The 11,644-nt window shown below is 62.7% G+C and overlaps 2 protein-coding genes across 2 annotated transcripts; one reads left to right on the top strand and one right to left on the bottom strand.

Annotated features, from left to right (window-relative positions):
* Positions 1–1,307: 1,307 nt before the first annotated feature.
* PCYOX1L (prenylcysteine oxidase 1 like) lies at positions 1,308–4,267 on the top strand. Its single transcript, XM_086851269.1, has 6 exons — positions 1,308–1,425; positions 1,609–1,815; positions 2,249–2,423; positions 2,503–2,714; positions 2,803–2,943; positions 3,456–4,267. Exons 1-6 carry the CDS (start codon positions 1,311–1,313, stop codon positions 4,112–4,114), a joined length of 1,509 nt encoding a protein of 502 aa, XP_086707395.1. The 5' UTR covers positions 1,308–1,310; the 3' UTR covers positions 4,115–4,267.
* Positions 4,268–5,199: 932 nt separating this feature from the next.
* IL17B (interleukin 17B) lies at positions 5,200–6,100 on the bottom strand. Its single transcript, XM_023945611.2, has 2 exons — positions 5,648–6,100; positions 5,200–5,495 (listed from the first exon to the last, which is right to left on the bottom strand). Exons 1-2 carry the CDS (start codon positions 5,905–5,907, stop codon positions 5,237–5,239), a joined length of 519 nt encoding a protein of 172 aa, XP_023801379.2. The 5' UTR covers positions 5,908–6,100; the 3' UTR covers positions 5,200–5,236.
* Between the last annotated feature and the right edge of the window lie 5,544 nt (positions 6,101–11,644).

Raw genomic sequence — 11,644 nt, 5'->3', positions numbered from 1 at the left:
TTCTCCCAGAGCTCTGGATGCCCCCGGGCACTTCTCCCTGCAGTCAAAAGCATTTGCAAAAGACCATTTACAAATAGCCTTTATGGGGGTGAGATCAATATTTCCGTGCTGAAGATGCGCCAGCAAAGCCAGCCGCGATGCAGGGGTGATGAACCATTATGACTTTTCCTTTTAGCTCCTGCTAAAATGCACGAGCATTGTTTGGTGTAACCACCCCAGCCCAGGAAATCCTGCTGCTGCATTAGCCAATTTCTGGCTCTGCTGGTTTTTCTCCGCAGCAACAGTGAGAGTTTGGAGTTCTCAAACCACCACGTGCTGAAAAGGCTCGGAGATTGGGGCAGAGCATTTTGCTTATGGCGTGATATTCCAGAATTCCTGCGAGCAGGGTGGGGATTGGGAGCAGTGCTGACCTGCCTGGGAGCCCTGCTGCGTGCACAGCAGATTTCTTGTCGCCCACAGCCCTGGGGAAATCAGGCTGGTTAAGTAAGAGCTTGTTAAAACCCGAGACGTGCCGCAAAGATATTTGTGTGCTGTGTTTTGAGCTGCTTGGGATCGTCGTCTCCACATCCCGGTGGGATCCTGCCCCTTGTGAGGGGGAGCTGAGCAAGGGTTAATTTTTGTCTGTGCCCACCCCAAATATTCACACTTGGGGTTCAGGTTTGTACGTGCAGGAAGTCTGAAGTGGCTCCCGGCTGGGGAAAGGAAGGGGCCTGTGCTTGCGTTGTGTTTAACGGAGACAAAATTCAAGTGTTGGATTCTCAAAATTCGGTCCTTTGGTAAAGAGCCAGCCCTGGGCTGGAGCAGGCCCTGGGTCTGTAATTACACGTCCAACCTGTTCGGGGTTTTTTGCTCAGCCTTTTGCTATCCTTTGTAATCCGAGCGGCAGCGAGCTCCCGTGGGATGCCCTTGGCACAAACCGCTCGCTGTCAGGAACCTTCTTTTGCCCGGGGCTCAAACTCCGAGGGAAAGCTTGAAACGCCCTTTCACGGGGCAGGCAGGAGCCAGCCCGCTCCCCTGGGCCGGGGGCCGAGCTGTGCGAGCATCCCCCGTGTGCCCGCATGGAAACGCGCTCGGGCAGCAGGAGCCGCTCCGGGCTGTGCCCCGGCTGCGTGGGATGTGTGAGGAGCGGAGGGCAGGGGATGCTCGAGCGGTGCCGGGCTCTCCCCATCGGCGCCGCTCCCACCGCCCCGATCGCTGCGCCGCCGCCTCCCCCGCCCGTGCCGGGCTCGGGGCGGGCTCGGGGCTTGCGGGGGCCGAGCCTGCGGGAGGGGCGGGCCGGGGCGGGCGCTGCCGGCCCCGCTCTCCGCGCCATGGCCCCGCCGCCCGCCGCGCTGCCGCTGCCGCTGCCGCTGCTGCCGGCCCTGGCCGCGCTCCTGGCCGCGCTCCCGGCCGCGCCCGCCGCCCGCGCCGCGCCGCGCTCCATCGGTACGCGGGGGATGCCCTGGGGTGGGCACCGGGAGCTCGCGGGGGGGCCGGCAGCACCGGGCCGCCTCCCCGCCCCGCCGGGGCCGGCACACGGCGTTCCGCATCCCTGCATCCCCATCCCCGCTGGCCCCAGCGCGGCCCCGGGGCGCTGCTGACCCGGCCTCTCGCCGCTCTCGCCCGCAGCCGTGGTGGGCGCCGGGCTGGGGGGCTCGGCCACCGCGTATTTCCTGCAGCAGCACTTCGGGCCGCAGGTGCAGCTGGACGTGTACGAGGCGGCGGGCGTGGGTGGGCGCCTGGCCACCGTCACCGTCAACAAGCAGCAGTATGAGAGCCGCGGAGCCTCCATCCACGCCCTCAGCCTCCACATGCAGGACTTCGTCAAGATCCTGGGTGAGAATGGGCGTCCCTCGCTGAGCTGGGAGGCTGGGACACCCCCGGGCTCTGTGCTTGGGGTAGTGGGGAGGGTTTCTGCCAGGCCCCCTTGGCACCCCTGGCATGTGGTGATCCCCGTGCTGTCCGTGCACCCCTGCCCGCTTGTGCCCTGGAGAGAGAAAGGGATGGGTGGTCACATCAGGGGGTCCTGGTGGAATTAGTGCTGGGGGGTTGTTCACAAGCTCCTACCAGTGTGTCCCAGTAGGCAGCAGCAGCTCCATGAGACGCCCCACATGATGTGACTGGGAAGAGCCTTGGGGTCTCTCATTCCCGATGCTCCTCCAAGAGCATCTCTGCCCATATCCCTGCTGGGACATGTGGAGTGCTGGCCTTTCCCAGGAGCCAGCCAGCCCCAGGGAGGGGCAGCCACGCGCTCCCTCTGCTCCCGCAGGCCTCAAGCACCGGCGCGAGGTGGCCGGGAAAAGCGCCATCTTCAGCGGGGAGCACTTTGTCCTGGAGGAGACCGACTGGTACCTGCTCAACCTCTTCCGGCTCTGGTGGCACTACGGCATCAGCTTCCTGCGCCTGCAGATGTGGGTGGAGGAGGTGATGGAGAAGTTCATGAGGTAGGAGAGCCCGAGGGGCTGGGGGGGTTTCCCTGGCACCGGGGCGTCACCAGCTGTCCCCTGCTCCTGTCCCCTCCAGGATCTACAAGTACCAGGCTCACGGCTACGCCTTCTCCAGTCTGGAGGAGCTGCTGCGCTCTCTGGGAGGTGAGGCCTTCGTGAACATGACCCAGCGCTCGGTGGCCGAGTCCCTGCTGGAGGTTGGTGTCACCCAGCGCTTCGTGGACGATGTCATCGCCGCCGTGCTGCGCTCCAGCTACGGCCAGTCCGTGCTGGTGCCCGCCTTCGCAGGTGAAGCCATCTCCTCTCGCTGTGTGACACTCCTCGGTGTCCCCTCTGCGGCCAGGCTGTGGAGCCACCCTCGTCTTCCTCTCTGCAGGGGCCATGTCGCTGGCGGGAGCCCAGGGCAGCACCTGGGCGGTGGAAGGAGGGAATAAGCTGGTGTGTTCGGGTCTGCTGAAGCTGACCAAAGCCAATGTCATCTCAGCCAGGGTGACAGGCATCTCCCTGCACAGCTCGGGTGAGCCTGGCTCTGGGTGCACCAGGGTGGGAGGGTGGTGGTGGCAGCATGGGAATGCTGTGGCTGGAGGGCATCCTGGCCCCAGTGAGGCATTTGGGAGAGGGCCTGAGGGTCTGTCCTTCTCCCTTTGTCTGATCCAGTGGGGACCCTGCTGCACCAACTTCAGCCCTGAGCTTGCCCTCCCTCCCTCCTGAGGTCCATCAGGATCTCCTGTGGCACCATCCTTGTCACAGGCTCACTCCCCCTTCCACCTCAGCAGGAGAATACCTGGGGCCTGGGCTGTGGGCTGTGTTCCCACAGTCCTCTTTGGCCCCGCTGGGCTCACCTTCTCTGGGAACATTCTCCCAGAGTTTTAGTGAAGCCTTTCTGCCACCCTAAGGCATCAGCAGCTCATCCATACCCAGCAGGTGCTGTGGTCCAGCACTGGTGTGTGCTGGAAAACCGAGGGATGGAGGTCAGGTTGGAAAAACGAGGCTCAGGGCTGCTCCTGACTGTCCCCTGTCTCTTTTCAGAGGGGAGAGCCCTGTACCAGGTCCACTACGAGAGCACCGAAGGCCAAGGCTCGGCTTTCTACGACATGGTGGTGGTGACGACTCCGCTGCATCCCAGCAGGAGCAACTTCACCTTCGAGAACTTCGACCCTCCCATCGCCGACTTCCCCGGAGCCTTCCAGCCCTCCGTCACCTCCGTGGTGCATGGCTACCTCAACTCCTCCTACTTCGGCTTCCCCGACCCCAAGCTGTTCCCTTTCACTAGCATCCTCACCACCGACACCCCCGACCTGTTCTTCCACGCCATGGACAACATCTGCCCTGTCAACATCTCGGCGGCGTTCCGGCGCAAGCAGCCCCAGGAGGCGGCGGTGTGGCGCGTCCTGTCCCAGCAGCCGCTGGACAAGCAGCAGCTGAAGACCCTCTTCAGGTCCTACTACTCGGTGCAGGTGACAGAGTGGCCGGCGTACCCCCGCTACGACGCCGCCAAGGCCCTGCCGCCCATCGTGCTCCATGAGAACCTCTTCTACCTCAGCGGCGTGGAGTGGGTGGCCAGCTCCATGGAGATGATAGCGGTGGCTGCCAAAAACGTGGCCCTGCTGGCCTACAACCGCTGGCATCAGGACCTGGAGAAGATCGACCAGAAGGACTTGATGCACAAGGTGAAGACGGAGCTGTGACGCCCGCGAGGGGTGGTGGGACAGGAGCTTTGGTGTGTGGTAGCCTGGGGAGTATTTATTGCCTTGGGGAGGCCAGGGGGGGCTGGGGGACAAGGGACAGGCTGTGTCCCGGTGACTTGAAGGCCTTCAGGAATACAGTTCCTGCCCAGTGTTGCTGTGTCTGTGCCGTGTGCCTCAGTTTCCCTGTTCCCTCACCTCAGGCTCTACTGGAAAGGAGCCTGTGCCTTCCTCCTGAAAAAAGGGTATTTGGGAGGGATCTTGAGGGGCTTTCAGGGGTGAGGATGGCTGGCACTGGCAGCAATGGGTCCCCCTTGAGCTTCCCAGCTCCCACCGGTCTCTCCTGCCTTCCTGGCTTTGTCCTTGGGAAACTCACAGCTAGGGCTGGAGATCCCACGGCCTCTCCCGTGCCTGGAGCCTTACCCAGGCTAACATCCCTGCTCCTGTGCCCCAGGGATGCAGGGAGGGCTGTCACAGGTCCTGCCAGGTGCTCTGTGTTCCTGGGGGTGTCCAGACTTGTGTTTGGGGGGCAGAAGAGCCTCGGTGGGAGAAGCTGGGCAGGGCAGAGGGGCAGCGGGAGGGGCCGAGGCAGGCGCAGCTCAGACCAGGGACAGCGATGCGCTTTATTGAGACCTCAGAAGCTGCCCAAACCACCAGCAGCTCACCCGCTCCTTGGACTGCCCAGCCTGGCACAGAGAAACTTGGGGGAGGGCTGGGAGGGATGGGAGGGCTGGGAGGGATGGGAGCGCTGGGTGCTGCTGGAGCTGTTGCTGCGATGGAGCCAACAAAGGGGAGTGGGGACTTCAGGAAGAGAGGAGACCTGATCCTGATCCTGATCCTGATCCTGATCCTGATCCTGATCCTGATCCTGATCCTGCCCAGCCAGAAGGCCCATGAGCAGCTCTGGAGGCTGGGGGCAGTTGGTGTCAGGGACTGGGACTGCCTCTGTCCCCAAAGCAGCTGCTGGGGCTGAGGGTGATGGAATCTGCAGGAGGATTTTGAGGAGCTCTTGCACAGGAACCTCCCCTGACCCTGATGCCCAGCCAGGTGGCCTCTCCCAAAGGGCTAAGCAAGAGCAAGCTGGTTGGATGCCCACAGGGAGCTGCAGGGGGTAGCTTTGCAGCCTCAGAAGATGCAGGTGCAGCCCACAGCGATGGTCTCCATCACCATCTGGTACTTCTTGTGACACTTCTTCTTGCCCGAGGGCCTGTGCCCCGCCTCGGCCGGGCCCGGGCAGAGCAGGCGGCGCACGGGCAGCCGGCTGTAGATGGGAATGCTGGCCATGGTGCGGTCCTCCTGCATGGTGAAGGGGTTGATGCAGCCAGTGCAGAGGCACCGGGCCTCGGGAATGTCTGCTGGGATCCGTGTGGCATCGTGGTTTATCCTGGAGGACAAGGAAAGCAGGACAAAGCTGGAGAGATGGTGATGGGGGAGGTGGGTGGCTGAGGTGAGATGGATTCGGCATCACATCCTGCCACAGCCCCTGTGCTGGCACAGGGCCACCTTGCCTGTCCCCGAGGCCCCTCCCAAGCTCACCTGTAGGCCCAGGGGGACAGGCTCCTCCGGTTGGACCTCCAGAGCCTCAGGTTCACCTGGCACTTGGTGTCCCCCGGCTCGGAGCCGTTCCTCAGCTGGCGCACCATGTCCTGGATGCTGTGCTCGTACTCTGCCATGCTGGTGTAGGGGTCATCTGGGGCCCAGGCCAGGGCAGGGGGGGCTGTTGGTGGCCGTGCCAGGCCCCTTCTCCTGCCCTTGGCTGCCTTGCTCTGGTCCTTGGCTTCGGGAACCGGCACCATGGCGAAGGTGAAGATGCAGAGCAGAAGCTGAGGAAGAAGAAGGAGGATGGTGAGTGGGCTTGGGCTGCAGGACTGGCACGGAAAGGGAGCTCTCCCTCTTCCCAGGGGTCCCCAGGCGATGGCAGGACCACATTGACTTTGAGGTGGCACATTCAATGCCCAAAGTGCTGGCCTGCAGGTGAGAAACACCTGAGGGCAGTTTGCAGGGATGGTGGGCACACGGTGGTGATGAGCTGATGTGTGTGGCTGCCCCTCACCCTGCTCACAGCTGGCAATTTGTGCTGCCCAAAGTGCCCCTGCCTGAGCTGTGCCCAGTGCCCTCCCTGCCCACCCTGAGGCAGTTACGTGCTGGGAGGGACCCAGCTCAGGCCGTACCTGGGCAGCCTCTGCTTTAAAAGGAGCCTTACACAGATGAGACAGTCAAGAATGGGATCTTTATCCAAACCCTCCTCTCCCTCTCTCTGTGCTCTAAGGACGGTGAGAGAGAAAAGATGCTTTTTTCCTTCCCTTCTCCCTCCGGCCTGGCTGGGCCAAGCAGCCGTGTGCTGCCCCCCGGCAGGCTGCCCAGCAGGGAACAAAGTTGCTTTCTGTAGTCCTGCTCCCTGCTCTTGGTGTCCCTGCAGTGGCCCAGGCAGCCCCAGGCCCGTGGGGCAGTGTCCTGGGGCAGGGAGCTCTCGGCCAGGGCTGTTGTCCCCGTTCGGTGCCGGACTGTCCGGCCGGGCTGGCGTGGCTTTGCTCTCCCAGGCTGCTGCATCCTCACCCTGCCTGGCGTGGGAGCCCTGGCAGGCCACAGCGGGCACCTCCAAAGCAAACAACCCCAGGTAAACAAGCATGCAAATCATTCTGTTAGAGAAGGAAAACGAGGAGCAAGCCCTGAGCTGCCGGGGAGGCACCTTACCAGGTTTGGAGCCCTCTCCATGGCCGCGGAGGGCTGCCGGCCGCTGTCCTGCAGTGTGGCCGGTCCCTGCAAGCCGGGCAGCTAAAAAGGGAAAGCCCCAGCCCCCGGCTGTGCCCTGCCAGAGGTGTGTCCGGTCCCCAAGGTGCCAGGGAGCCTCGGAGCAGACAGGGCAGGGGGCCAGCGTGGTCTGGGACTCGGCCACCCGTCGCCGCCCCAGGCGCTGGCTCCGCTGGCGGTGGCGACTGTGGTCAGTGGCGGGTCCCCTGTGGAGCAGGCAGCCCTGAGGGGCTCTCTTGGCAATAACACGATCTGCAGAGGGGGTTTGGGCTCTGTTGGTGTCAGCAGCAGGGTCACAGTCCTGACAGGGCCGGAGGGACACGGCTGGCAGAGCAAGGGCTCGCAGGAGTGGCTGTGTCCCGTGCTGGCAGCAAGGTGAGCAGGTAACCTGGGGCTGAGGGCCCGCTGTCATCGGTGTGCCACCAGCAGCAGCAGCAGCTCTGCTGGTCCCAGGAGCCCCCAGACCCTTCTGCCCAGCAGTGAGATCACCCATCACCCCCTGCATCCCTGATCTGTCTGTCCCCAAACCCTTCCCTTTCTGCTGTCCTCCAGCTCCTGCCATGGGGACACACAGCTGTGCCCACAGCTGGCCCTGCGGCTGCTGCCCGGGCTTTCCGGGGCCGGGCACCGCGGTGCAGGGTGCTGCGGTGGGGGAAACTGAGGCACAGGGATGCTGGCTGTAATTCCCCTTCCAGGGGACAGGGGCTGGCATTGCTGTCCCTGCGGTCAAGTGCCACGCGATGGTGCTGTCCGCCACCCAACCGCTCCCAGCCCTCCGTCCTTCCCTTCTGCATCCCTCCTCCTCTCTGTCCCTCCCTGCATCCCTCCCCGCATCCCTCCGCCCCTCCATCCCTCCCTGCATCCCTCCCCGCATCCCTCCGCCCCTCCATCCCTCCCTCCATCCCTCCGCCCCTCCATCCCTCCCTCCATCCCTCCCTCCATCCCTCCCTCCCTCCATCCCTCCCTCCATCCCTCCCTCCCTCCATCCCTCCCTCCATCCCTCCCTCCTCCCCTCCAGCCCAGCCTAGGTTGATCCTGGCGCTGTTCCCCACGCTCCCGGGCAGCAGACTCTGTCCTGCTCCTTTGGTGGTAGCGCTGGATGTTGTTTCCCTCCTCCTCCCGCCTCACTGTGCATCCCCAGGGATTTGAAGGCCCTTGAGCTTTGTAGGGCAGAGGGAAATTTCCGCCTCCTTTTCCCAGTCCGTGAACTGTGCCTCTAGAAAACCCCATAAATAGGGTAAAGGTCTCTGCACCCCCGAGTCACGCTGTCCCCCTCCTCCTGCCAGCGCTGGGATGCAGGAGCTGTGCATCCACCCACATTAACACCCCCAGCACAGCGTTTCAGAGGCTCTGCTGTCCCCTTGGCTGAGATGTGAGCACAGAGTGCCCCGTTTGTCACCTCAGGACCTGCCAGAGGAGCCCTGCAAACACCTGCCGGTGCTTCAGGTGGGTGACAACACCCGCCCTTTGGCCACCAGCATTTTTTGGGGTGCAGAGCCAACTCTGCCTGCACTCAGCGACTTCACCCCCTGTTGTGGCACCCCCAGAAGGGCCGGTGGCAGCCCCGGGGCGCCTGCGTGTGCCGGGGCCGCCTGCGTTGTGTCAGCGCTCGGCAATGCTGTTTACACATGAGAGAGGCGCAGAGGCATCTGTGCCGGCAGCCAATTACCCAGTTTTGATCTTTTTTGGTGAAAAGGAAACCAGGCCTTTCCAGACATGGCCAAATTTGATAAGCTGGGGGAGGCAGGGGAGGGAGGTTTTTTCCCCACCGGTCTTGCCCGGGGGAAGGGGCTGGGATGGGGAGGCTGGGTCACGGCCAGCTCTGCCTCCAGGCTGGGATGGGAGGGCTGGAAGGCTCCGTGTGCCCATCCTGACTGCAGGGTCATCCCTGAAGGGAGCAGGATGTGCTGGGGTTGGAGTGCTGGAAACCCCCCCAGGGCTCTCCTGGGCAGGGGTTACCAGGAGAGGAGAGGGGCTCTCAGGTTCTGTACGTGCTCATCTCTGATGCTGTCACCGCTTTGCCACATTGCCATGGCAAATTTGGGTGGAGGGCAGGGCCTGAAGATGGGGAACAAGGATCCAAATGGGGCAGAAGAGGCTGTGAAGATAAACTCCACCTGGCCTGAGTAAACCCAGGTGCTTATTTGCCAGAAAACCCTCATGGAACCCACCCCAGCCCAAGAGATGCAGGGCAGCCGTGTGGTGCTGTGCTTGGCAGCAGGGATGTGCTGGGCAGGGATCCTGTGCCACAGCACACCCTGGGGACTGCAGGTAAGGGAATGGGGGCAAGTCAGGCCACAGTTCCACGCAGGCAGAAAATAGCTTTGTGCAGTTTCCCACAAGCAGAAATGCTCCTGTAGGGGTGGGAGCTGCTGGCGTGGGGTCTGCAGTTCCCTCCAGCTGCCGTGGGCAATGGGCGCTGTTGGTGCCACTCTGCAGGGCATGGTCACTTCTCCAGGCACCAGGCTGCTCCAGAACCCAGCTCCTGGTGGGGTTTGTGAGGCCCCAGCACACCTGAACACACACCCAGCCCAGGGCCAGACAGGCAGGTCTGGCAGGAGGCTCCAGCACGGCCTCATCCCTATCTCTGTGTGAGCAACATTTTCCACTCATCAAAGGAAAGCTCCAGCGAGCTGTCCTGGCCAGATCCAGCCCTGTGCCGCCGTGGGAGGAGGGTCAGGCCTGGGGGCCTCCCATGGCCCCCCAAAACCCCCCTGGCAGGTGGTGCTGGCCCAGCCAGAGCACGGAGCTCACATCCTTATTTGCACAACGGCTCCAGAGACGCCCGAGCCAAAAAGGCTTATTTTAAGCTTGCTGGAAAAAGAACATTGTTTGGTGGGAATTAAAACTCTTCGTTCTCAAAAAAGGGAAAAACAAAAAGTGCTTAATTCTGCCGGCTCCTGCCATTGCATAAACACAGAGACACGGCACGGCTGGACAGGGCAGCCAGGAATTTCTTGCTGGCATCGAGCAGGATGGGTGCTCTCCCCCCAGCAGCTGCTGTAGGACAAGGACACATCCTCTTCTGTGCCCCCATTGTCCCAAAAGCCCTTATCGTGGCAGGACAGGTTTTCCCGAGGGAGGGAAGGAGCATTGCCCCACCGTGGTGCCAGGGTGCCGCGGGCAGGAGGGGTGCCCACGCTGGCAGCCCGAGGGCTCTGCATCCCTGCACAATATTATTTCTACAGCCCTAATCCAGCTCTCCCGGCCGCCCTTCTGCCACCCCGGGCGGGGAGCTGGGCGATGCTCGGCTGTAAATCACGCCCTTTGGATCCCGTAGCAGCCAGATTTGGGAGTCGGGAGGCAGAGCTGAGCCGGGCTGTCCCCGGGGACAGCAGCACCCCGGCCGGGAGGCTCGGGGGGGACCGGAGGCACCGGGCCAGCGGCTGCTGGAAGATGCGCGTCCGGCACATCCATCACCCGGCCGGCGTTTACAGCACGTCGCTGCTTTACACGATCCAGACGCGCAGGTTCCTCCCGTCCCGCTCCTCTCGTGCCTTTTGTTTTCTTTTTGCCTCCTGCTGCTGGAGACAGAGCACCTGATGGAAAAAGCCTGTTCGGCCGCTCCCCGGGCTGGAAACAGCCGCTTCCTTCCGTCCCTGCCCCGGTCCCCGATGGTGGCGCTGGGGGAGGGTTGGGGGGTCCCGGTCCCTGCGAGCCCCTCTGGGAGCTCAGTGCGGGGCAGTCTCAGGTCCCCACAGGACAGAGGGGACAGAGCCACCATCTTCTCCAGGCTGGGAGGCTGCAGGGACCACTGAGGCACTACCTGGCCATGGCTCCCCTCATCCTGCTCCCTCCAGGACCCCTGTGCTTGCCCCGCGATTTTTTCCAGCCCTGTTGTGGCTGTGCCCCCCTGCCCACCAGCACAGAGCATGGCTGGGCAATGCTGCCTTTCCAAAGAATTCAGTTTTCTTTCCCTCTGCAGCCTAAGGCAGTCAGGCACCAATCCCTGAGTGCTTTGGAGGGGCAGCTTTGTTTTGTGCTGGGTTGCAAAGGTGAGACAGTCCTGCCAGGGAGCCCTCTGCATCCCAGCTCCTGGCCGTGGGAAGGGCTGGTCCTTCAGCCTGGAGCCATCCCCACCACCCTCCCTGCAAGGCCAGGGGACTGGAGGATGCTCCCAGGGACATGGCAGTGGCCTCTGGGTCTGTGAGGAGAAAACCTCTTATATGAAGGGCTTTGGTGGCTTTTTCTTGTGGGCAGGAGTCCAAGTTCCCAGTTCCCAGGGCAAGGCGAAGGGTGGAGGTAAATGGAAAGCTCAGCAGTGGCACTGACGCCTGTCCTGGAGAGTTGTGATCAAGCCAAACTTCTCTCCGTGTCCCTGAGCAAGGGATCCCATGCAGGGACCCCCAAACTGCTGGGGAATCATCACCAGGTGGGAACTGCTGGCTTGAAGTCAGAGCAGACAATCTCCTGCCCTGCTTCCCATTCCCTGCTCCTGTGTGCTGCACTCCAGGGAGAGCAGGGATTTACAGGGCAGCACTGGCCAGTCCTGAAGGTCACCTTCAGAGCTGCTCCAGCCCAAGTCACCCATTAATCACTGTCCTGGGTGAGGGGGTGAGGGAGGCAGGGGCTGTAATAATATACAGCTCAGAAATGCCCTCCTGCCCTCCAGCAGCCCCCTCTGATGTCGGGCAGCAGATGAAAAGGTTCTAAATTTGGTGTGTTTGGATGTTAGCAGGGCTTGTAGGAGAACGGATTCTCTTACCACATCCCAGGCTCTTGGGAAGGTGGGAGCAGCCCAGGGGCTCCCTTTCCATCCCTGCCCTGTGGCATCACCCCGTG

The sequence above is a fragment of the Cyanistes caeruleus genome, chromosome 15, assembly GCF_971803275.1.
Source record: "Cyanistes caeruleus chromosome 15, bCyaCae1.hap1.1, whole genome shotgun sequence".
Lineage (NCBI taxonomy): Eukaryota > Metazoa > Chordata > Aves > Passeriformes > Paridae > Cyanistes > Cyanistes caeruleus.
Note: the sequence above shows the minus strand (reverse complement) of the source record. Positions and strands in the feature narration are given on the sequence as shown.

What these genes read in the sequence shown, in the direction of transcription:
- PCYOX1L (XM_086851269.1), top strand. Translation starts at nt 1,311, where the DNA reads ATGGCCCCGCCGCCCGCCGCGCTGCCGCTGCCGCTGCCGCTGCTGCCG. An exon ending in CGCCGCGCCGCGCTCCATCG is followed by an intron (nt 1,426 to 1,608) that starts GTACGCGGGGGA and finishes TCTCGCCCGCAG; the next exon opens with CCGTGGTGGGCGCCGGGCTG. An exon ending in GTGATGGAGAAGTTCATGAG is followed by an intron (nt 2,424 to 2,502) that starts GTAGGAGAGCCC and finishes TGTCCCCTCCAG; the next exon opens with GATCTACAAGTACCAGGCTC.
- IL17B (XM_023945611.2), bottom strand. Translation starts at nt 5,907, where the DNA reads ATGGTGCCGGTTCCCGAAGCCAAGGACCAGAGCAAGGCAGCCAAGGGC. An exon ending in CTGTCCCCCTGGGCCTACAG is followed by an intron (nt 5,496 to 5,647) that starts GTGAGCTTGGGA and finishes CTTGTCCTCCAG; the next exon opens with GATAAACCACGATGCCACAC.